This window comes from Crinia signifera, chromosome 3 (assembly GCF_055691185.1).
Source record: "Crinia signifera chromosome 3, ASM5569118v1, whole genome shotgun sequence".
Taxonomy (NCBI): domain Eukaryota; kingdom Metazoa; phylum Chordata; class Amphibia; order Anura; family Myobatrachidae; genus Crinia; species Crinia signifera.
In genome coordinates, this window is record NC_139219.1 from 262,435,150 (window position 1) to 262,451,873 (window position 16,724).

At 47.4% G+C, this 16,724-nt stretch overlaps 1 protein-coding gene across 5 annotated transcripts in view; it reads left to right on the forward strand.

The window, feature by feature from the left end:
* The window catches only part of DOCK10 (dedicator of cytokinesis 10), a 341,015-nt gene that overhangs the window by 241,942 nt on the left and 82,349 nt on the right, over nucleotides 1-16,724 (forward strand). For all 5 annotated transcript variants that reach the window (XM_083177979.1, XM_083177977.1, XM_083177976.1 and 2 more), the window contains 4 exons: nucleotides 12,749-12,863; nucleotides 12,943-13,009; nucleotides 15,072-15,119; nucleotides 15,929-16,021. In XM_083177979.1, the coding sequence (XP_083034105.1) occupies nucleotides 12,749-12,863; nucleotides 12,943-13,009; nucleotides 15,072-15,119; nucleotides 15,929-16,021 (323 nt within the window). The remainder of the gene's footprint in view (nucleotides 1-12,748; nucleotides 12,864-12,942; nucleotides 13,010-15,071; nucleotides 15,120-15,928; nucleotides 16,022-16,724) is intronic.

Here is a 16,724-nt window from a genome sequence, read left to right on the forward strand (position 1 = left end):
ATGCACCCATACACCTAATATCATTGTTTTTACCGCTTTTATGGATACCATTATGTTTTTGTTTTGTTTATATTGCAGAAGCCTGACTTTTTTATGTTTAGAAAGATGCAGACCATTTACATAGAATATCCATTTTTGTACCCATCGTAATGAAAAAAGTCCCATCCCAAAGAGGTGTCTGTGTAGATGCATCCTTTGGCTAGGACTACAACCAGAAATTGTGTGGCCTAGTACAAACAAAAAAGCAAGGGCCCCATTCTATACACCCCCTGGAACCCTACCCCACATCACTATAGCCTTGTCTCTCTCATGGGAAGAGACCAATACAAGATTAGGCACCTAGACTAGATAATAGGGTACTTCATTCCTGAAAAATGCCTCACTGGCTAGCTAGCTATCATGTTACCTGGGAACAGCAGTCCAAGATAAAAAGGACCTGGTAAGAACAGGTCTAAAAAATCATAAATCAACATTTATTAATAATCAGAAGATTGAAAAGAATAATGAGACAAAGAGCAGACGGATCTATGAGGTTGTGAACTTGGGACAAAGTTGGCGCCAACTGCAAACACTAAATGCATCTAGAAAGTGTAAAAAAAAAAAACAACTTGCGGTCCAGTAAAATTGGGCATAAATACTGTAATCCTGGGGTTAAAAAACCTGTTCTAATTGGACGACATGGGCATAGGAGATCAATGTGTGTGCACAGGGCTGTCATTAGAAATTGTGGGACTTAGGACTGACAAAATAGGCAGGGCCCCCCTTCTCTTTCTCGAACACCTGCAATTCCTGGTGAGATCTTCTCCTGGTGAGATCGCTAATCCACCTCTACATTGCTTTAAGGCAGTGGTTATCAAACTCGGTCCTCAGGACCCCACACAGTTCACGTTTTCCAGGTGCACATTACTGACTGACACATTTTAAAAGATCCACAGGTGAAACTCATTAGTTCCCTTGATTCTGTGAGGAGATCCGCAACATGCACCGTGTGGAGTCCTGAGGATAGAGTTTGAGAACCTGTGCTTAAAGGGAAACGTGACCTTTGTTTATGACATATTATACTTAATAGACTCCAATTCTGGGCCCCCTTTCTGTCTGGGCCAAAGGCCTGGAGTCCCCACTGTCCCGCCCAGATGGCTGCCCTGGTAGTGAGATGGAATCCAGCAACCTGGACACCCTCAATGGGGGAATGTGTCTGCCCCTTTCGCTTTACCAACTGAGCTTAGTGATCCTGTCTGTGTCATGGATGTATTTCTTGACAGGGTCCATCTATATACCAACTACTGGCAGAGCGCTCTCCAGTAACAGTGGTGAGGTGGAGAGCAGGAGCAGTGTGATTGCCCACAGTAGCAGCGTGTCTCAGCGCTGGTGCAGGGCCGTCTTGACAGCAGTGTGGGCCCCTGGGCAAAGCAATGCACTGGGGCCCTTACCCATTCTCCCCTCCTAGGGGTGAGGGGTGCTATCAGCAGCAGCTTTGATGTCCCACGGGTGGCAGGGGGTTTTCTATCTTCCACTCAACATGTAGGACCTGGAGCAGTAGCTTCTGCTAATTACTCCTTTACTGCACAGGTGGTGGGAGGGAAAACACTAACGTGTGGAAGGGGGCACTGAGCTGAATGAAGGGTCCCTTGTAAATGACTTCCAGGGAGGTAGGGGGTGTTTTATGCGCAGGGGAGAGTTGGATAATGGAGTGGGCTTAATATTCGTCATTTTCCGGTGGAAGGGCAGCTTGTTTGACTGCAGATATCGCCATTATCTGGAAATAGATTTCTTAGCCTTCAATAGTATAAAAACCTAGAGTCCCAACTTTCAGAAGGTGCTGGGAACTTGGGGATCAGAGATCAGGACTGAGCCAGAGCAATCCATTGACAAAAATATAAAACTGTACACCAAATGTTTGGAGCTGGAGCAGGGACCGGCTGCTGGAAGGCTGGAATCTCTGGTTCTGAACATGATAGAGACAATTGGCTAGTGTTCCCAGCTTTTGAAATATATACTTAGAAAAACTCTAAGTCAAAGAGAACCTGAGAAATATGACTGATTTTTCTGACAAATAAGACAGATCTAGCTAGGTCTATATGGCAGTCTGCCCAAAAAGAGTGGGTGGAGTACCTTCAAGAGGTGACCTGCCTGAGGATGGATTCAGGGTCACATAAGTGGTATGCCAATTCTGATCGAACTGGGAAGTTTTTGGCCCACTTAATGAAGCAGGAGAGCCCGTCCAATATTATACCTATGATTAAGTTAGAATCAGGCGAAGAGGTGATTAAAACCCCTGAGATCACAGAGCTCTTCTCTACGCATTTGGTAGAGGTTTACAAATCTAAATTAAATTGTAGCAATGTAGAAATCTGTGAATATCTGGCGCGGCTGGAACTCCCAAATTTGTTGCCCACCTCAAGAGATATACTGGAGGCCCCCCTGTCCGTCGAGGAAGTGATAGTGGCTGTTAACTCTTTCCCAGGGGGTAAAGCCCCCGGCCTGAATGGTCTTCCCGGGGAGGTGTATCAGAAATATATTAATAAACTAGGCCCGCAGCTGTTGAAGGTTTTTCAGCACATGGAGGCAGAGGAGTGTATACCTCAGTCAATGACCGAGGCTGCAATAATTATGATTCCTAAGAGCGGGAAAAACCCAACCCGAGTTGACTCATACAGGCCTATCTCACTAATAACGGCGGATGCAAAGATATATGCCAAAATACTAGCAACCAGACTCCAGAAAGTAATACATCAAGTGGTCCACCCCGATCAAACAGGATTTATGGTAGGGAAGTCCACTACGATGAATCTCAGAAGGGCATACACTTACCTTCAGGGTGTTGAGCTAGGGGGGTCAAAATTTCGGTATTTGGGAATTTGTTTTGCCAGGAATTCAGTGGATTTTATTTCCGACAATCTAATCCCGTTTATTAAAGAATTTAAGACGAAGTGCAGAAGCTGGTCCAGATTCCAGATTTCACAAATTGGCCGGGTCAATCTGGTCAAGATGGCAATATTGCCTAAGTTTTTGTACATCGCCCAACACTCCCCTGTTTTTATTAAGGATGAGTACTTCAGGAAGATAAAGAGCATAGTCTCCACATTTATTTGGAGGGACAAATCGCCTAGAGTCAGAATGGATATTATGTGCCAGGATAGGGAAAGTGGTTGACTGGTCCTTCCAGACTTTAAAATATACTATATGGCCGCACAGATGGTACAAATATGTGCGTGGGTTAGGCCAGGGGAGGACTCGGTAGAATTACGAAGCCTTGTGGAGTGTGTGGATCCAGACTTCTCTCCTCTCCAAAGACTGTTTGTGAGGGGGCTCCGTCGTGACCTCCCCCCTATAATTAGTCAAGCGGTTAAAGTATGGAGATGGTCCTGTAAATTAACAAAAGCTGTTGGTCTGGACCCAGACACCCCCTGCCGGGAATGAGGGAACTCAAGGAACAACAAGGAGGGGTAGTATGGAATTCATATGGAATTACTAATATAGGTCAATGGTGCCAAGATGGGGGGGTTAAATCTTTTTCCCAGTTACAAGCAGAGTTTAGCTTACCTAAGGAAGTATTTTTTAGATACTTACAAGTAAGAAGCGCCTTGACCTTTTGTTGCAAGGCAGAAATGTGGGAGGTGGAGGAGGCCCCATGTAAAATATTTATTAAACAACTAGCGAAGGGGAAGCGAATGTCTAAAATGTATCAGTACCTACACTCTTTTACTCAATTCGAGGAGTTAGGGGCCTTACGGGAAAAATGGACCGAGGATATCCCCCAGCTGGATGAGAACAGGTGGAGGGTGGCCTTGGCAAGCCCTCGGCAGTCGACCAATTTAATGCGGACACAACAGGTCCAATTTAATATTCTGCATAGGACCTATATTACACCGGTCAAAATGAAAAAAATATTCCGGCTCAGCGTCCGATGGTTGTCCTAAATGCGGAGTAGGGCCGGCCACATTTGACCACTTACTGTGGAGTTGCAGGGAGGTTAGCAGGTTTTGGGATGAAATAAAGGAAACCCTAGCCCAGTTAGGGGTCCCGAGAGTAGCTCTGAATAAAATAAATCTGGTCCTAGGTATATGGAGGGAAGGGGTAATTAATTGCAAGATGAGGCAGCTGGTAAAAAGCCTTGCGGCCCTAGCTAAGGTAATAATAGCCCGACGGTGGATGTCCCCCCTGGCTCCGCTCCATGGAGAATGGGTCAACTTGGTAAATCAGACCAGTGAACATGAAAAATACGTATATGCATCCAGGGGCTCGTTTATTAAGTACCAGGGTATATGGGGCCACTGGAACAGGTCAGTCAACTACAGTGTACATAATAGTGAGAGGGCAAATATTTAAGCACTTTTCTTTTCTTTTTTTTTCGAGAGGTATGGGTAAGGGGGGATCTCCCGATATACACAGAGCGGGGCTGATTTGCCCTATAATATAAGTAAATTGTTTAGACATGCACTTTGTACACGTTGGGAGGAGTCAGCGCATGTAAGTACAAGAGGTGACTCCACATTAAGAAATCACAGAAGGAACGTTAGATTGTATACCTAGCTGCTAATAGTGCTCATCGACACATGGGGAATGTAATCCAATGTAGGCACGGCACAAAGTCACGGATAATGATTGAATAGGATCACATTAATACAAACTTTTTTTTTTCTTTTTTTTTGTTTTTTCTCTTTCTCTTTTTCCTCTTGGTTATCAGTAACACGGCAACAGTGGCAAAACCGTGCTGGTAGACAGGGCACGGTATGTAATAGTCCGGTCGGAAGTATATATAATCGTAAAGTGGGCGAAACCTCAGGGAGATTTAAATAAATAGGACTAGTAGGGAAGCAGGAGCTATAACGTCGAGCTAAGAGATGGGATGGGGAATGGGCTTTGTGCAATAGACAAGGAAGAGGGATGTTGGTAGAGGAGGAGGGGTCTCTCAGGTTTAATGAGGGATACAGGGCTGTGAACGTGTCTATGTATATGTCTATGTCTTTGTTTATGTTTTACTTGAGTGTGGGTAAGAGGAACGTAATAACGTTGTTTCTGTGTAAATATTGGAATTACCCACTTGATGTGTTGAATGTGTATGTCTTGTTTTGATATTGAAAAATTAAATAAAGACGCAATATAAAAAAGAGAAATATGACTGGGAATTGCAATTAACAGGTTGAATGTGGACTGCTGCTTTGAAGTTGGATATCTCCAGTTTCCCAGGGCCGATTTTCAAAATTCTGGTATCCATGGAAAAAGGGGATCCTCAGCTATCTGCATAGGGCCCTTATACACCTGGGGCCCCTGAACAAGTGCCCATTAAGCCCATATGAAAAGACAGCCCTGCGCTGGTGGTAGAGAGGACATGACCTGCTTCCTGTCTTGCCAAAGCTACTGGATCTGCAGCATGGTGTCGAAATTCTCCAGCTGCCCAGAAGCCCCATGGCTTCTGGAGCCTCAGTGTAGCTGTGGGGAGTCTAAGCTCCCCACAACTACACTGAGGCCCCAGAAGCAATTCACATTTATCTTCTGTTGGATGACCTGCAAGCTTCCAATAGATCGTTATCTACCTTTTGGCCAGGTCTGGTTTACACTATCACTTTACTACTCCATACTTGTCTACTCTCCTTCCTTTACCCACAGTAGAGTTTCCAGATCTCCCGCTGCACACCAGCTGCCCTGTTAAGTGGCAAGATGAGTGGATCATACAGGGTGGCGGTGGTGGTTTAACAAGCACCAGCCGGCGGGGGGGGGGGGGGGGGTTAATGCCACTTACCGCCAGGCGGAACTTCTTACAAGGAGGATAAAAATGAAGTTAGCTGAAATTTACCTTCAAACTTTTTTTTTTCCAATTGGCTGTTGTCAGTATGTTACATGTAATCATACCAAAAAGCTGTGGTTAGGAAATAGGTTCCACAGCTCACAAATCTAGCCTCCCAACAAGCCTCACAAGTCTGTCCTCCCAGCAAGCCTCACAAGCCTGGTCTCACAAGTCTGGCCTCTCAACAAGCCTCACAATTCTGGCCTCTCAACAAGCCTCACAAGCCTGGTCTCACAACAAGCCTCACAAGCCTGGTCTCACAACAAGCCTCACAAGCCTGGTCTCACAACAAGCCTCGTCTCACAACAAGCCTCACAAGCCTAGCCTCACAACAGGCCTCATAACATGCCTCACAAGCCTGGCCTCACAACAAGCCTCACAAGCCTGGCCTCACCAGCCTGGTCTCACAAGAAGCCTCACAAGCCTGGCCTCACAAGAAGCCTCACAAGCCTGGTCTCACAACAGGCCTCACAACAAGCTTCACAAGCCTGGGCTCACAACAAGCCTCTCAAGCCTGGCCTCATAAGCCTGGCCTCACAACACGCCTCACAAGCCTGGTCTCACAACAGGCCTCACAAGCCTGGCCTCACAACAAGCCTCACAAGCCTGGCCTCACAACAAGCCTCACAAGCCTGGCCTCACAACATGCCTCACAAGCCTGGCCTCACAACATGCCTCACAAGCCTGGCCTCACAACAGGCCTCACAAGCCTGGCCTCACAACAAGCCTCACAAGCCTGGCCTCACAACACGCCTCACAAGCCTGGTCTCACAACAGGCCTCACAAGCCTGGCCTCACAACAAGCCTCACAAGCCTGGCCTCACAACAAGCCTCTCAAGCCTGGCCTCACAACAAGCCTCTCAAGCCTGGCCTCACAACAGGCCTCACAAGCCTGGCCTCACAACAAGCCTCACAAGCCTGGCCTCACAAGCCTGGCCTCACAACAAGCCTCACAAGCCTGGCCTCACAACAAGCCTCTCAAGCCTGGCCTCACAACAAGCCTCTCAAGCCTGGCCTCACAACAAGCCTCTCAAGCCTTGCCTCACAACAAGCCTCACAAGCCTGGCCTCCCAACAAGCCTCACAAGCCTGTCCTCCCAGCAAGCCTCACAAGCCTGGTCTCACAAGTCTGGCCTCTCAACAAGCCTCACAAGTCTGGCCTCTCAACAAGCCTCACAAGCCTGGTCTCACAACAAGCCTCACAAGCCTGGTCTCACAACAAGCCTGGTCTCACAACAAGCCTCACAAGCCTGGCCTCACAACAGGCCTCACAACATGCCTCACAAGCCTGGCCTCACAACAAGCCTCACAATCCTGGCCTCACATCAGGCCCCACAACACGCCTCACAAGCCTGGCCTCACAAGAAGCCTCACAAGCCTGGTCTCACAACAGGCCTCACAAGCCTGGGCTCACAACAAGCCTCTCAAGCCTGGCCTCATAAGCCTGGCCTCACAACATGCCTCACAAGCCTGGCCTCACAACAGGCCTCACAAGCCTGGCCTCACAACAGGCCTCACAAGCCTGGCCTCACAACAGGCCTCACAAGCCTGGCCTCACAACAAGCCTCACAAGCCTGGCCTCACAACAAGCCTCACAAGCCTGGCCTCACAGCAAGCCTCACAAGCCTGGCCTCACAACAAGCCTCACAAGCCTGGCCTCACAACAAGCCTCTCAAGCCTGGCCTCACAACAAGCCTTTCAAGCCTGGCCTCACAACAAGCCTCTCAAGCCTGGCCTTACAACAAGCCTCACAAGCCTGGCCTCCCAACAAGCCTCACAAGCCTGTCCTCCCAGCAAGCCTCACAAGCCTGGTCTCACAAGTCTGGCCTCTCAACAAGCCTCACAAGTCTGGCCTCTCAACAAGCCTCACAAGCCTGGTCTCACAACAAGCCTCACAAGCCTGGTCTCACAACAAGCCTCGTCTCACAACAGGCCTCACAAGCCTAGCCTCACAACAGGCCTCATAACACGCCTCACAAGCCTGGCCTCACAACAAGCCTCACAATCCTGGCTTCACAACAGGCCTCACAACACGCCTCACAAGCCTGGCCTCACAAGCCTGGTCTCACAACAAGCCTCTCAAGCCTGGCCTCATAAGCCTGGCCTCACAACACGCCTCACAAGCCTGGTCTCACAACAGGCCTCACAAGCCTGGCCTCACAACAAGCCTCACAAGCCTGGCCTCACAACAAGCCTCACAAGCCTGGCCTCACAACAAGCCTCACAAGCCTTGCCTCACAACATGCCTCACAAGCCTGGCCTCACAACAAGCCTCACAAGCCTGGCCTCACAACAAGCCTCACAAGCCTGGCCTCACAACAAGCCTCACAAGCCTGGCCTCACAACAGGCCTCACAAGCCTGGCCTCACAACAAGCCTCACAAGCCTGGCCTCACAACAAGCCTCACAAGCCTGGCCTCACACCAAGCCTCACAAGCCTGGCCTCACAACAAGCCTCACAAGCCTGGCCTCACAACAAGCCTCTCAAGCCTAGCCTCACAACAAGCCTCTCAAGCCTGGCCTCACAACAAGCCTCTCAATCCTGGCCTCACAACAAGCCTTTCAAGCCTGGCCTCACAACAAGCCTCTCAAGCCTGGCCTTACAACAAGCCTCACAAGCCAGGCCTCCCAATAAGCCTCACAAGCCTGTCCTCCCAGCAAGCCTCACAAGCCTGGTCTCACAAGTCTGGCCTCTCAACAAGCCTCACAAGTCTGGCCTCTCAACAAGCCTCACAAGTCTGGCCTCTCAACAAGCCTCACAAGCCTGGTCTCACAACAAGCCTCACAAGCCTGGTCTCACAACAAGCCTCGTCTCACAACAGGCCTCACAAGCCTAGCCTCACAACAGGCCTCATAACACGCCTCACAAGCCTGGCCTCACAACAAGCCTCACAATCCTGGCTTCACAACAGGCCTCACAACACGCCTCACAAGCCTGGCCTCACAAGAAGCCTCACAAGCCTGGTCTCACAACAAGCCTCTCAAGCCTGGCCTCATAAGCCTGGCCTCACAACACGCCTCACAAGCCTGGTCTCACAACAGGCCTCACAAGCCTGGCCTCACAACAAGCCTCACAAGCCTGGCCTCACAACAGGCCTCACAAGCCTGGCCTCACAACAAGCCTCACAAGCCTGGCCTCACAACAAGCCTCACAAGCCTTGCCTCACAACATGCCTCACAAGCCTGGCCTCACAACAAGCCTCACAAGCCTGGCCTCACAACAAGCCTCACAAGCCTGGCCTCACAACAAGCCTCACAAGCCTGGCCTCACAACAGGCCTCACAAGCCTGGCCTCACAACAAGCCTCACAAGCCTGGCCTCACAACAAGCCTCACAAGCCTGGCCTCACACCAAGCCTCACAAGCCTGGCCTCACAACAAGCCTCACAAGCCTGGCCTCACAACAAGCCTCTCAAGCCTAGCCTCACAACAAGCCTCTCAAGCCTGGCCTCACAACAAGCCTCTCAATCCTGGCCTCACAACAAACCTTTCAAGCCTGGCCTCACAACAAGCCTCTCAAGCCTGGCCTTACAACAAGCCTCACAAGCCAGGCCTCCCAATAAGCCTCACAAGCCTGTCCTCCCAGCAAGCCTCACAAGCCTGGTCTCACAAGTCTGGCCTCTCAACAAGCCTCACAAGTCTGGCCTCTCAACAAGCCTCACAAGTCTGGCCTCTCAACAAGCCTCACAAGCCTGGTCTCACAACAAGCCTCACAAGCCTGGTCTCACAACAAGCCTCGTCTCACAACAGGCCTCACAAGCCTAGCCTCACAACAGGCCTCATAACACGCCTCACAAGCCTGGCCTCACAACAAGCCTCACAATCCTGGCTTCACAACAGGCCTCACAACACGCCTCACAAGCCTGGCCTCACAAGAAGCCTCACAAGCCTGGTCTCACAACAAGCCTCTCAAGCCTGGCCTCATAAGCCTGGCCTCACAACACGCCTCACAAGCCTGGTCTCACAACAGGCCTCACAAGCCTGGCCTCACAACAAGCCTCACAAGCCTGGCCTCACAACAGGCCTCACAAGCCTGGCCTCACAACAAGCCTCACAAGCCTGGCCTCACAACAAGCCTCACAAGCCTGGCCTCACAACAAGCCTCACAAGCCTGGCCTCACAACAAGCCTCACAAGCCTGGCCTCACAACAAGCCTCTCAAGCCTGGCCTCACAACAAGCCTCTCAAGCCTGGCCTCACAACAAGCCTCTCAAGCCTGGCCTCACAACAAGCCTCACAAGCCTGGCCTCCCAACAAGCCTCACAAGCCTGTCCTCCCAGCAAGCCTCACAAGCCTGGTCTCACAAGTCTGGCCTCTCAACAAGCCTCACAAGTCTGGCCTCTCAACAAGCCTCACAAGCCTGGCCTCACAACAGGCCTCACAACACGCCTCACAAGCCTGGCCTCACAACAAGCCTCACAATCCTGGCCTCACAACAGGCCTCACAAGCCTGGCCTCACAAGAAGCCTCACAAGCCTGGTCTCACATCAAGCCTCACAAGCCTGGTCTCACAACAAGCCTCTCTAACCTGGCCTCATAAGCCTCGCCTCACAACAAGCCTCTCAAGCCTGGCCTCACAACAAGCCTCTCAAGCCTGGCCTCACAACAAGCCTCTCAAGCCTGGCCTCACAACAAGCCTCACAAGCCTGGCCTCCCAACAAGCCTCACAAGCCTGTCCTCCCAGCAAGCCTCACAAGCCTGGTCTCACAAGTCTGGCCTCTCAACAAGCCTCACAAGTCTGGCCTCTCAACAAGCCTCACAAGCCTGGCCTCACAACAGGCCTCACAACACGCCTCACAAGCCTGGCCTCACAACAAGCCTCACAATCCTGGCCTCACAACAGGCCTCACAAGCCTGGCCTCACAAGAAGCCTCACAAGCCTGGTCTCACATCAAGCCTCACAAGCCTGGGCTCACAACAAGCCTCTCTAACCTGGCCTCATAAGCCTCGCCTCACAACACGCCTCACAAGCCTGGCCTCACAACAAGCCTCACAAGCCTGGCCTCACAACAAGCCTCACAAGCCTGGCCTCACAACAAGCCCCACAAGCCTGGTCTCACAACAGGCCTCACAAGCCTGGCCTCACAACAGGCCTCACAAGCCTGGTCTCACAACAGGCCTCACAAGCCTGGCCTCTCAACAAGCCTCACAAGCCTGGTCTCACAGCAAGCCTCAAAAGCCTGGTCTCACAACAAGCCTCACAAGTCTGGCCTCACAACAGGCCTCACAACACGCCTCACAAGCCTGGCCTCACAACAAGCCTCACAATCCTTGCCTCACAACAGGCCTCACAACACGCCTCACAAGCCTGGCCTCACAAGAAGCCTCACAAGCCTGGTCTCACATCAAGCCTCACAAGCCTGGGCTCACAACAAGCCTCTCTAACCTGGCCTCATAAGCCTCGCCTCACAACACGCCTCACAAGCCTGGTCTCACAACAGGCCTCACAAGCCTGGCCTCACAACAAGCCTCACAAGCCTGGCCTCACAACAAGCCTCACAAGCCTGGCCTCACAACAAGCCCCACAAGCCTGGTCTCACAACAGGCCTCACAAGCCTGGTCTCACAACAGGCCTCACAATTCTGGTCTCACAACAGGCCTCACAAGCCTGGTCTCACAACAGGCCTCACAAGTCTGGGCTCACAACAAGCCTGGACTCAGAAGCCTGGCCTCACAACAAGCCTCACAACAAACCTTATAGGCTGGCCTTACAACAAGCCTCACAACAAACCTTATAGGCTGGCCTTACAACAAGCCTCACAAACCTTTCCCTCACAGCAAGCCTCACACACCTGGCCTCACAGCAAGCCTCCCACACCTGGCCTCATAACAAGCCTCACAATAAGCTGACTGAATCTATGTCCATACAGTATTTGTGCATTCCTGTGTAGTTGCAGGAAGTGCTGCCTTATTCATGTAGTGTCTGTAGTGTATTGCTTTAATGGGCTGTTTCACTTGGTTTTCATTTTATGAATGATTTCACCTATCTCCATTTCCCAGAGACGTAACACATTGTAGTACAGAACACTAGTCCCGCTGTTTAGGGCTGACTGCTACTGCTGAACTTACTCCACGGCTCCTGGGATCCTAGCTGGAAATAGTTATACTCATAGCAAATAATGGGATTCCCTGGCTTCAGCCTCCACTACAGTGTCTGCTACTGTAACTGATTATAAAATGCAATACTATGATACCAATTGTTATATTCTGTGTAAGCAGTGTTTAGCGGGACTCAGACCTGTGCAGAGGGATTAGCAGCTCAATTGTGTGTTACTGGGTTCTTAAGAAATACCAGGGGAGTCTGGAAAATAATTGCAGTTGCGTCTCCTACCTTTTAATAGGAGGGGGACTGCAGCACCGTGGTGGGTTTTACCTGGGGGGGGGGGGGGGGGGGGTGCGTGCAGTCCTGCAGCCCATAGGTAAAGGCCACCACTGATTACAGTGAATAAGCCCAGATATGAGATATATTTTAGTTTTCTCCTTTATTTAGGAGTAGTATATAGTACTAGGAGATGTTTTTTGTTTGGGTCCCGCACTGGATACTGGATAGTTTAGTGAGTGGAGTGAATAATTTGACATATAGTACTAGGTCAGGTAGCCGCATCATGGCCGTCTTAGCAGTATTGAAGGCCCTGGGCAAAATAAAGCACTGGGGGCCTCTACCTACCCATTCGTAGTAATAATAAAAAAAAAAAGTCTTAACACCCCTTTACATGCTTCCATACAGTGAATGGATGGCCACACTCTGATTGGTGAAGTGTTTAATTCACAATCAGAGCGGCTAGGAAGCATTCTCTTCATGCCTCCCAAGTAGCTCCAGCCAGGAGAACTAGCTTACCCCTATTCAAGGGCCCCAAAAATTGAGCTGCCCAGTGCGCCCATATGTGAAGATGGCCCTGCGCCACGTGCAGCTGCTTTGTTACATAGTAGTGTGGTAAGTGATATCTGTTCCTTCATTCTACAGATTACAAGGCCGCTCTCTCTAATTGGCTCATCCCTTCGCTTTGACAAGCTGGACCACACCGAAACGAAATGTCTTCTCATGTGTTTCCTGCATATTATGAAAATGATATCCGAGGGTAACCAATAAACATGTTTTCAATGTCTGGCACAGGAACATGCAGAGCTGAGGTGTAATCCATCCACTTCTGTTTACAGAGACATTGGTCACGTACTGGCAGAGGGCTCCGAACACTGAGATCTATGATTTCTTCAGCATTTTGGAGTAAGTTACTGCTGTCCTGATTACAGCTTGGCTGGAAAATGATGTGGAAGCTGGTTTAACCACCCACAATAGACAGCTCATACACAAGGCTTTGTGATTACTACAGTAGAGATTCTAGAATCTAACGTATTTATTCAAACACATGGAGAACATTGACTTCTACATAGTTTATGAACCCCCTTATTCCATTCATAGTTTAATGCTATGTACACATGATGCGATTAGACGGCCACCCATATTGTTAAGATATTGAGGTCCGCAAGGACCTGACAGAGTGCCGGCATCAGCCGACATGCGACGAATGATACGGGGAGGAATGGGTGCCATGCTGCATACTCCATGGCAAGAATTACTGCTCCAACGTCTGTCACAGCAACCATAACGTGCATATTATTTCTGTAACAGTTGTAACTGTTACCGTAACATGCATATTATTTCTGTAACAGTTGTAACTGTTACCGTAACGTGCATATTATTTCTGTAACAGTTGTAACTGTTACCGTAACGTGCATATTATTTCTGTAACAGTTGTAACTGTTACCATAACGTGCATATTATTTCTGTAACAGTTGTAACTGTTACCGTAACGTGCATATTATTTCTGTAACAGCTGTAATAGTTACCGTAACGTGCATATTATATCTGTAACAGCTGTAATAGTTACCGTAACGTGCATATTATTTCTGTAACAGTTGTAACTGTTACCGTAACGTGCATATTATTTTTGTAACAGCTGTAACAGTTACCGTAACGTGCATATTACTTCTGTAACAGTTACCGTAACGTGCATATTATTTCTGTAACAAGTGTTACAGTTACAGTAACATGCATATTATTTCTGTAACAGCTGTAATAGTTACCGTAATGTGCATATTATTTCTGTAACAGCTGTAACAGTTACCGCAACAAGCATATTATTTCTGTAACAGCTGTAATAGTTACCGTAATGTCTATATTACTTCTGTAAAAGCTGTAATAGTTACCGTAACGTGCATATTATTTCTGTAACAGCTCTAACAGTTACCGTAATGTGCATATTATTTCTGTAACAGCTGTAATAGTTACCGTAACATGCATATTATTTCTGTAACAGCTGTAACAGTTACCGTAATGTGCATATTATTTCTGTAACAGCTGTAATAGTTATCGTAACAAGAATATTACTTCTGTAACAGCTGTAATAGTTACCGTAACATGCATATTACTTCTGTAACAGTTACCGTAACGTGCATATTACTTCTGTAACAGCTGTAATAGTTACCGTAGCATGCATATTACTTCTGTAACAGCTGTAACAGTTACCGTAACATGCATATTACTTCTGTAACAGCTGTAATAGTTACCATAACATGCATATTACTTCTGTAACAGCTGTAACAGATACCATAAGATGCATATTACTTCTGTAACAGCTGTAATAGTTACCGTAACATGCATATTACTTCTGTAACAGCTGTAACAGTTACCGTAACATGCATTCTTGTTACGATAACTATTACAGCTGTTACAGAAATAATATGCACATTACGGTAACTGTTACAGCTGTTATAGAAATAATATGCCTGTTACGGTAACTATTACAGCTGTTACAGAAATAATATGCACATTACGGTAACTGTTAGAGCTGTTACAGAAATAATATTCTGTAGCAGCTGTAACAGTTAGCGTAACATGCATATTACTTCTGCAACACCTAGGGCATCTTTCATGCCAGAGTAACATTAGCTAGATGAATGTAAAACTCCTCTTGTTCTAGGATTATTGGCCCTGTTATTGATTTGCTGTAGTGAAGACTGATGAGACATTTATACATACTGACATTGTAGCATGTTACTGTGCAGAATAAAGACTGCTGCCTACAGTATTTCATATTATTTCAGTTTAAGTATTGTGGATCATTTTATCAATGTATCATTTCTGTAACTAGACAGGGAAACATATACAGCCAATTACATTTGTAACTCATTATTGAAATATTAAATAAACCAGAGTGGATTTACATCCAGGTCTACAAGTTTATTCCTATGTGTCTAATGATAATAATGTTTGTGTTCCCCGTCAGAGTGTGCCTCCAAAACTTCAGGTACCTGGGAAAAAGAAACATTGTAAGGTATTGTACTATTACGTTATTTCCTTTGTGTTCCCAACAATGATGTGTGGTAGGCAGAATCACTTATACTGTACTCTGTATTACATGAGCTGAGATTCTCCTACCATATTTAACTGCATCAATGGCCTGATACTGGTTCACTTGCAAAAGCAAATTATCTCTCTAATGGACAAAAGCATGTGCACTGCAGGTGGGGCAGATGTAACGTGCAGAGAGAGTTAGATTTGGCTGTTGTCTTGTTTCTGTGCACAGTAAATACTGGTTGCTTTTTCTTTTACACTGCAATATAGATATCAGTTGAAGTACAAACTCCACCAAAATCTAACTATCTATATTGCAGTGTAGACATCTAACCCATAATGTGAGTGACAGGTAGTTACCAAGGAGGTATGGCGCAGGCTAGAGACCTATTTAATAGAGTGTGAATATTTAATGGAAATATTTAGTTTATCTATACTTATTATCTATATTAATCATATTTACTAATTATCTATACTAATCATCTTTACTAATTATCTATACCAGGGGTAGTCAACTCCAGTCCTCGAGCGCTACCAACAGTTCGCAGTTTTCAGCTCACCTCACAGGTACACAGGTGCACTCATTACTGACTGACACATTTTAAAAGATCCACAGGTGGAGCTAATTATTTCATTTGCGATTCTGTGAGGAGACATGGAAAACGTTAACTGTTGGGAGCTCTCGAGGCCTGGAGTTGGCTACCCCCGATCTATACTAATAATCTTTACTAATTATCTATACTAATCAAACTTTTGCATGATTTTTTAATAACCTTTTTTTTAAAACAGAAAAATAACAGCGGCTTTCAAACTTGCCCAAACCCCAATGAACAATGGATTACTGAAAGGATCATCTTCCCAAGCCGGCCTTCTGCCACAGTGGTATGGTCTTTATTGCTAGATACTTATTCTGTTTTCCAGTAAACTGCATTATTTAATATTTTACACAAATGTACTAGCACTTATAAAAGGGACTTAAGTTCTTCTCACAACATCTCACGACATTATCGTATACCCCTTTCACACCAAGAAGCAAATTACTGGGTTAAAGCTTTTCAACCCAGTAATTTGCTGAAGAACCCGGGTTTTTCGGTAGTGTGAAAGGGTCAATATAGGTCTTAAATCCCGGCACTCTAACCCTACTCTTGACCAGGTTCGGAGTGCCAGGATTTAAGACCTGTGTTGACCCTTTCACACCACCAAAAAAAACAGGTTTTTCAGCAAATTACCGGGTTGAAAAGCTTTAACCCGGTAATTTGCGGGTGGTGTGAATGGGACCCGGCACTCAAAAATGCCGGGTAATTGGGTGGCCGGTGTGAAAGGGGTATTAGATGATGTCCAAATGACCTCGCCACTAGGTGGCAGGGGCTGGTGAGGTAACGGTGCCATAGTGATGCATGAAACACACCTCTGACTGATATTTTTAGGTTTGTTGTATATTACAGTAGGACAGTTGTTATAGAGTATAGCTGAGCTTTTTGAACAGACAAGTTTTCTTTGCCCTCACAGTTAAACTACATTTTGATCTTGTTCCCACACCCTTTGAAAATAAAAGAAATCTGAGTATATAAAATATTCCAGTTTA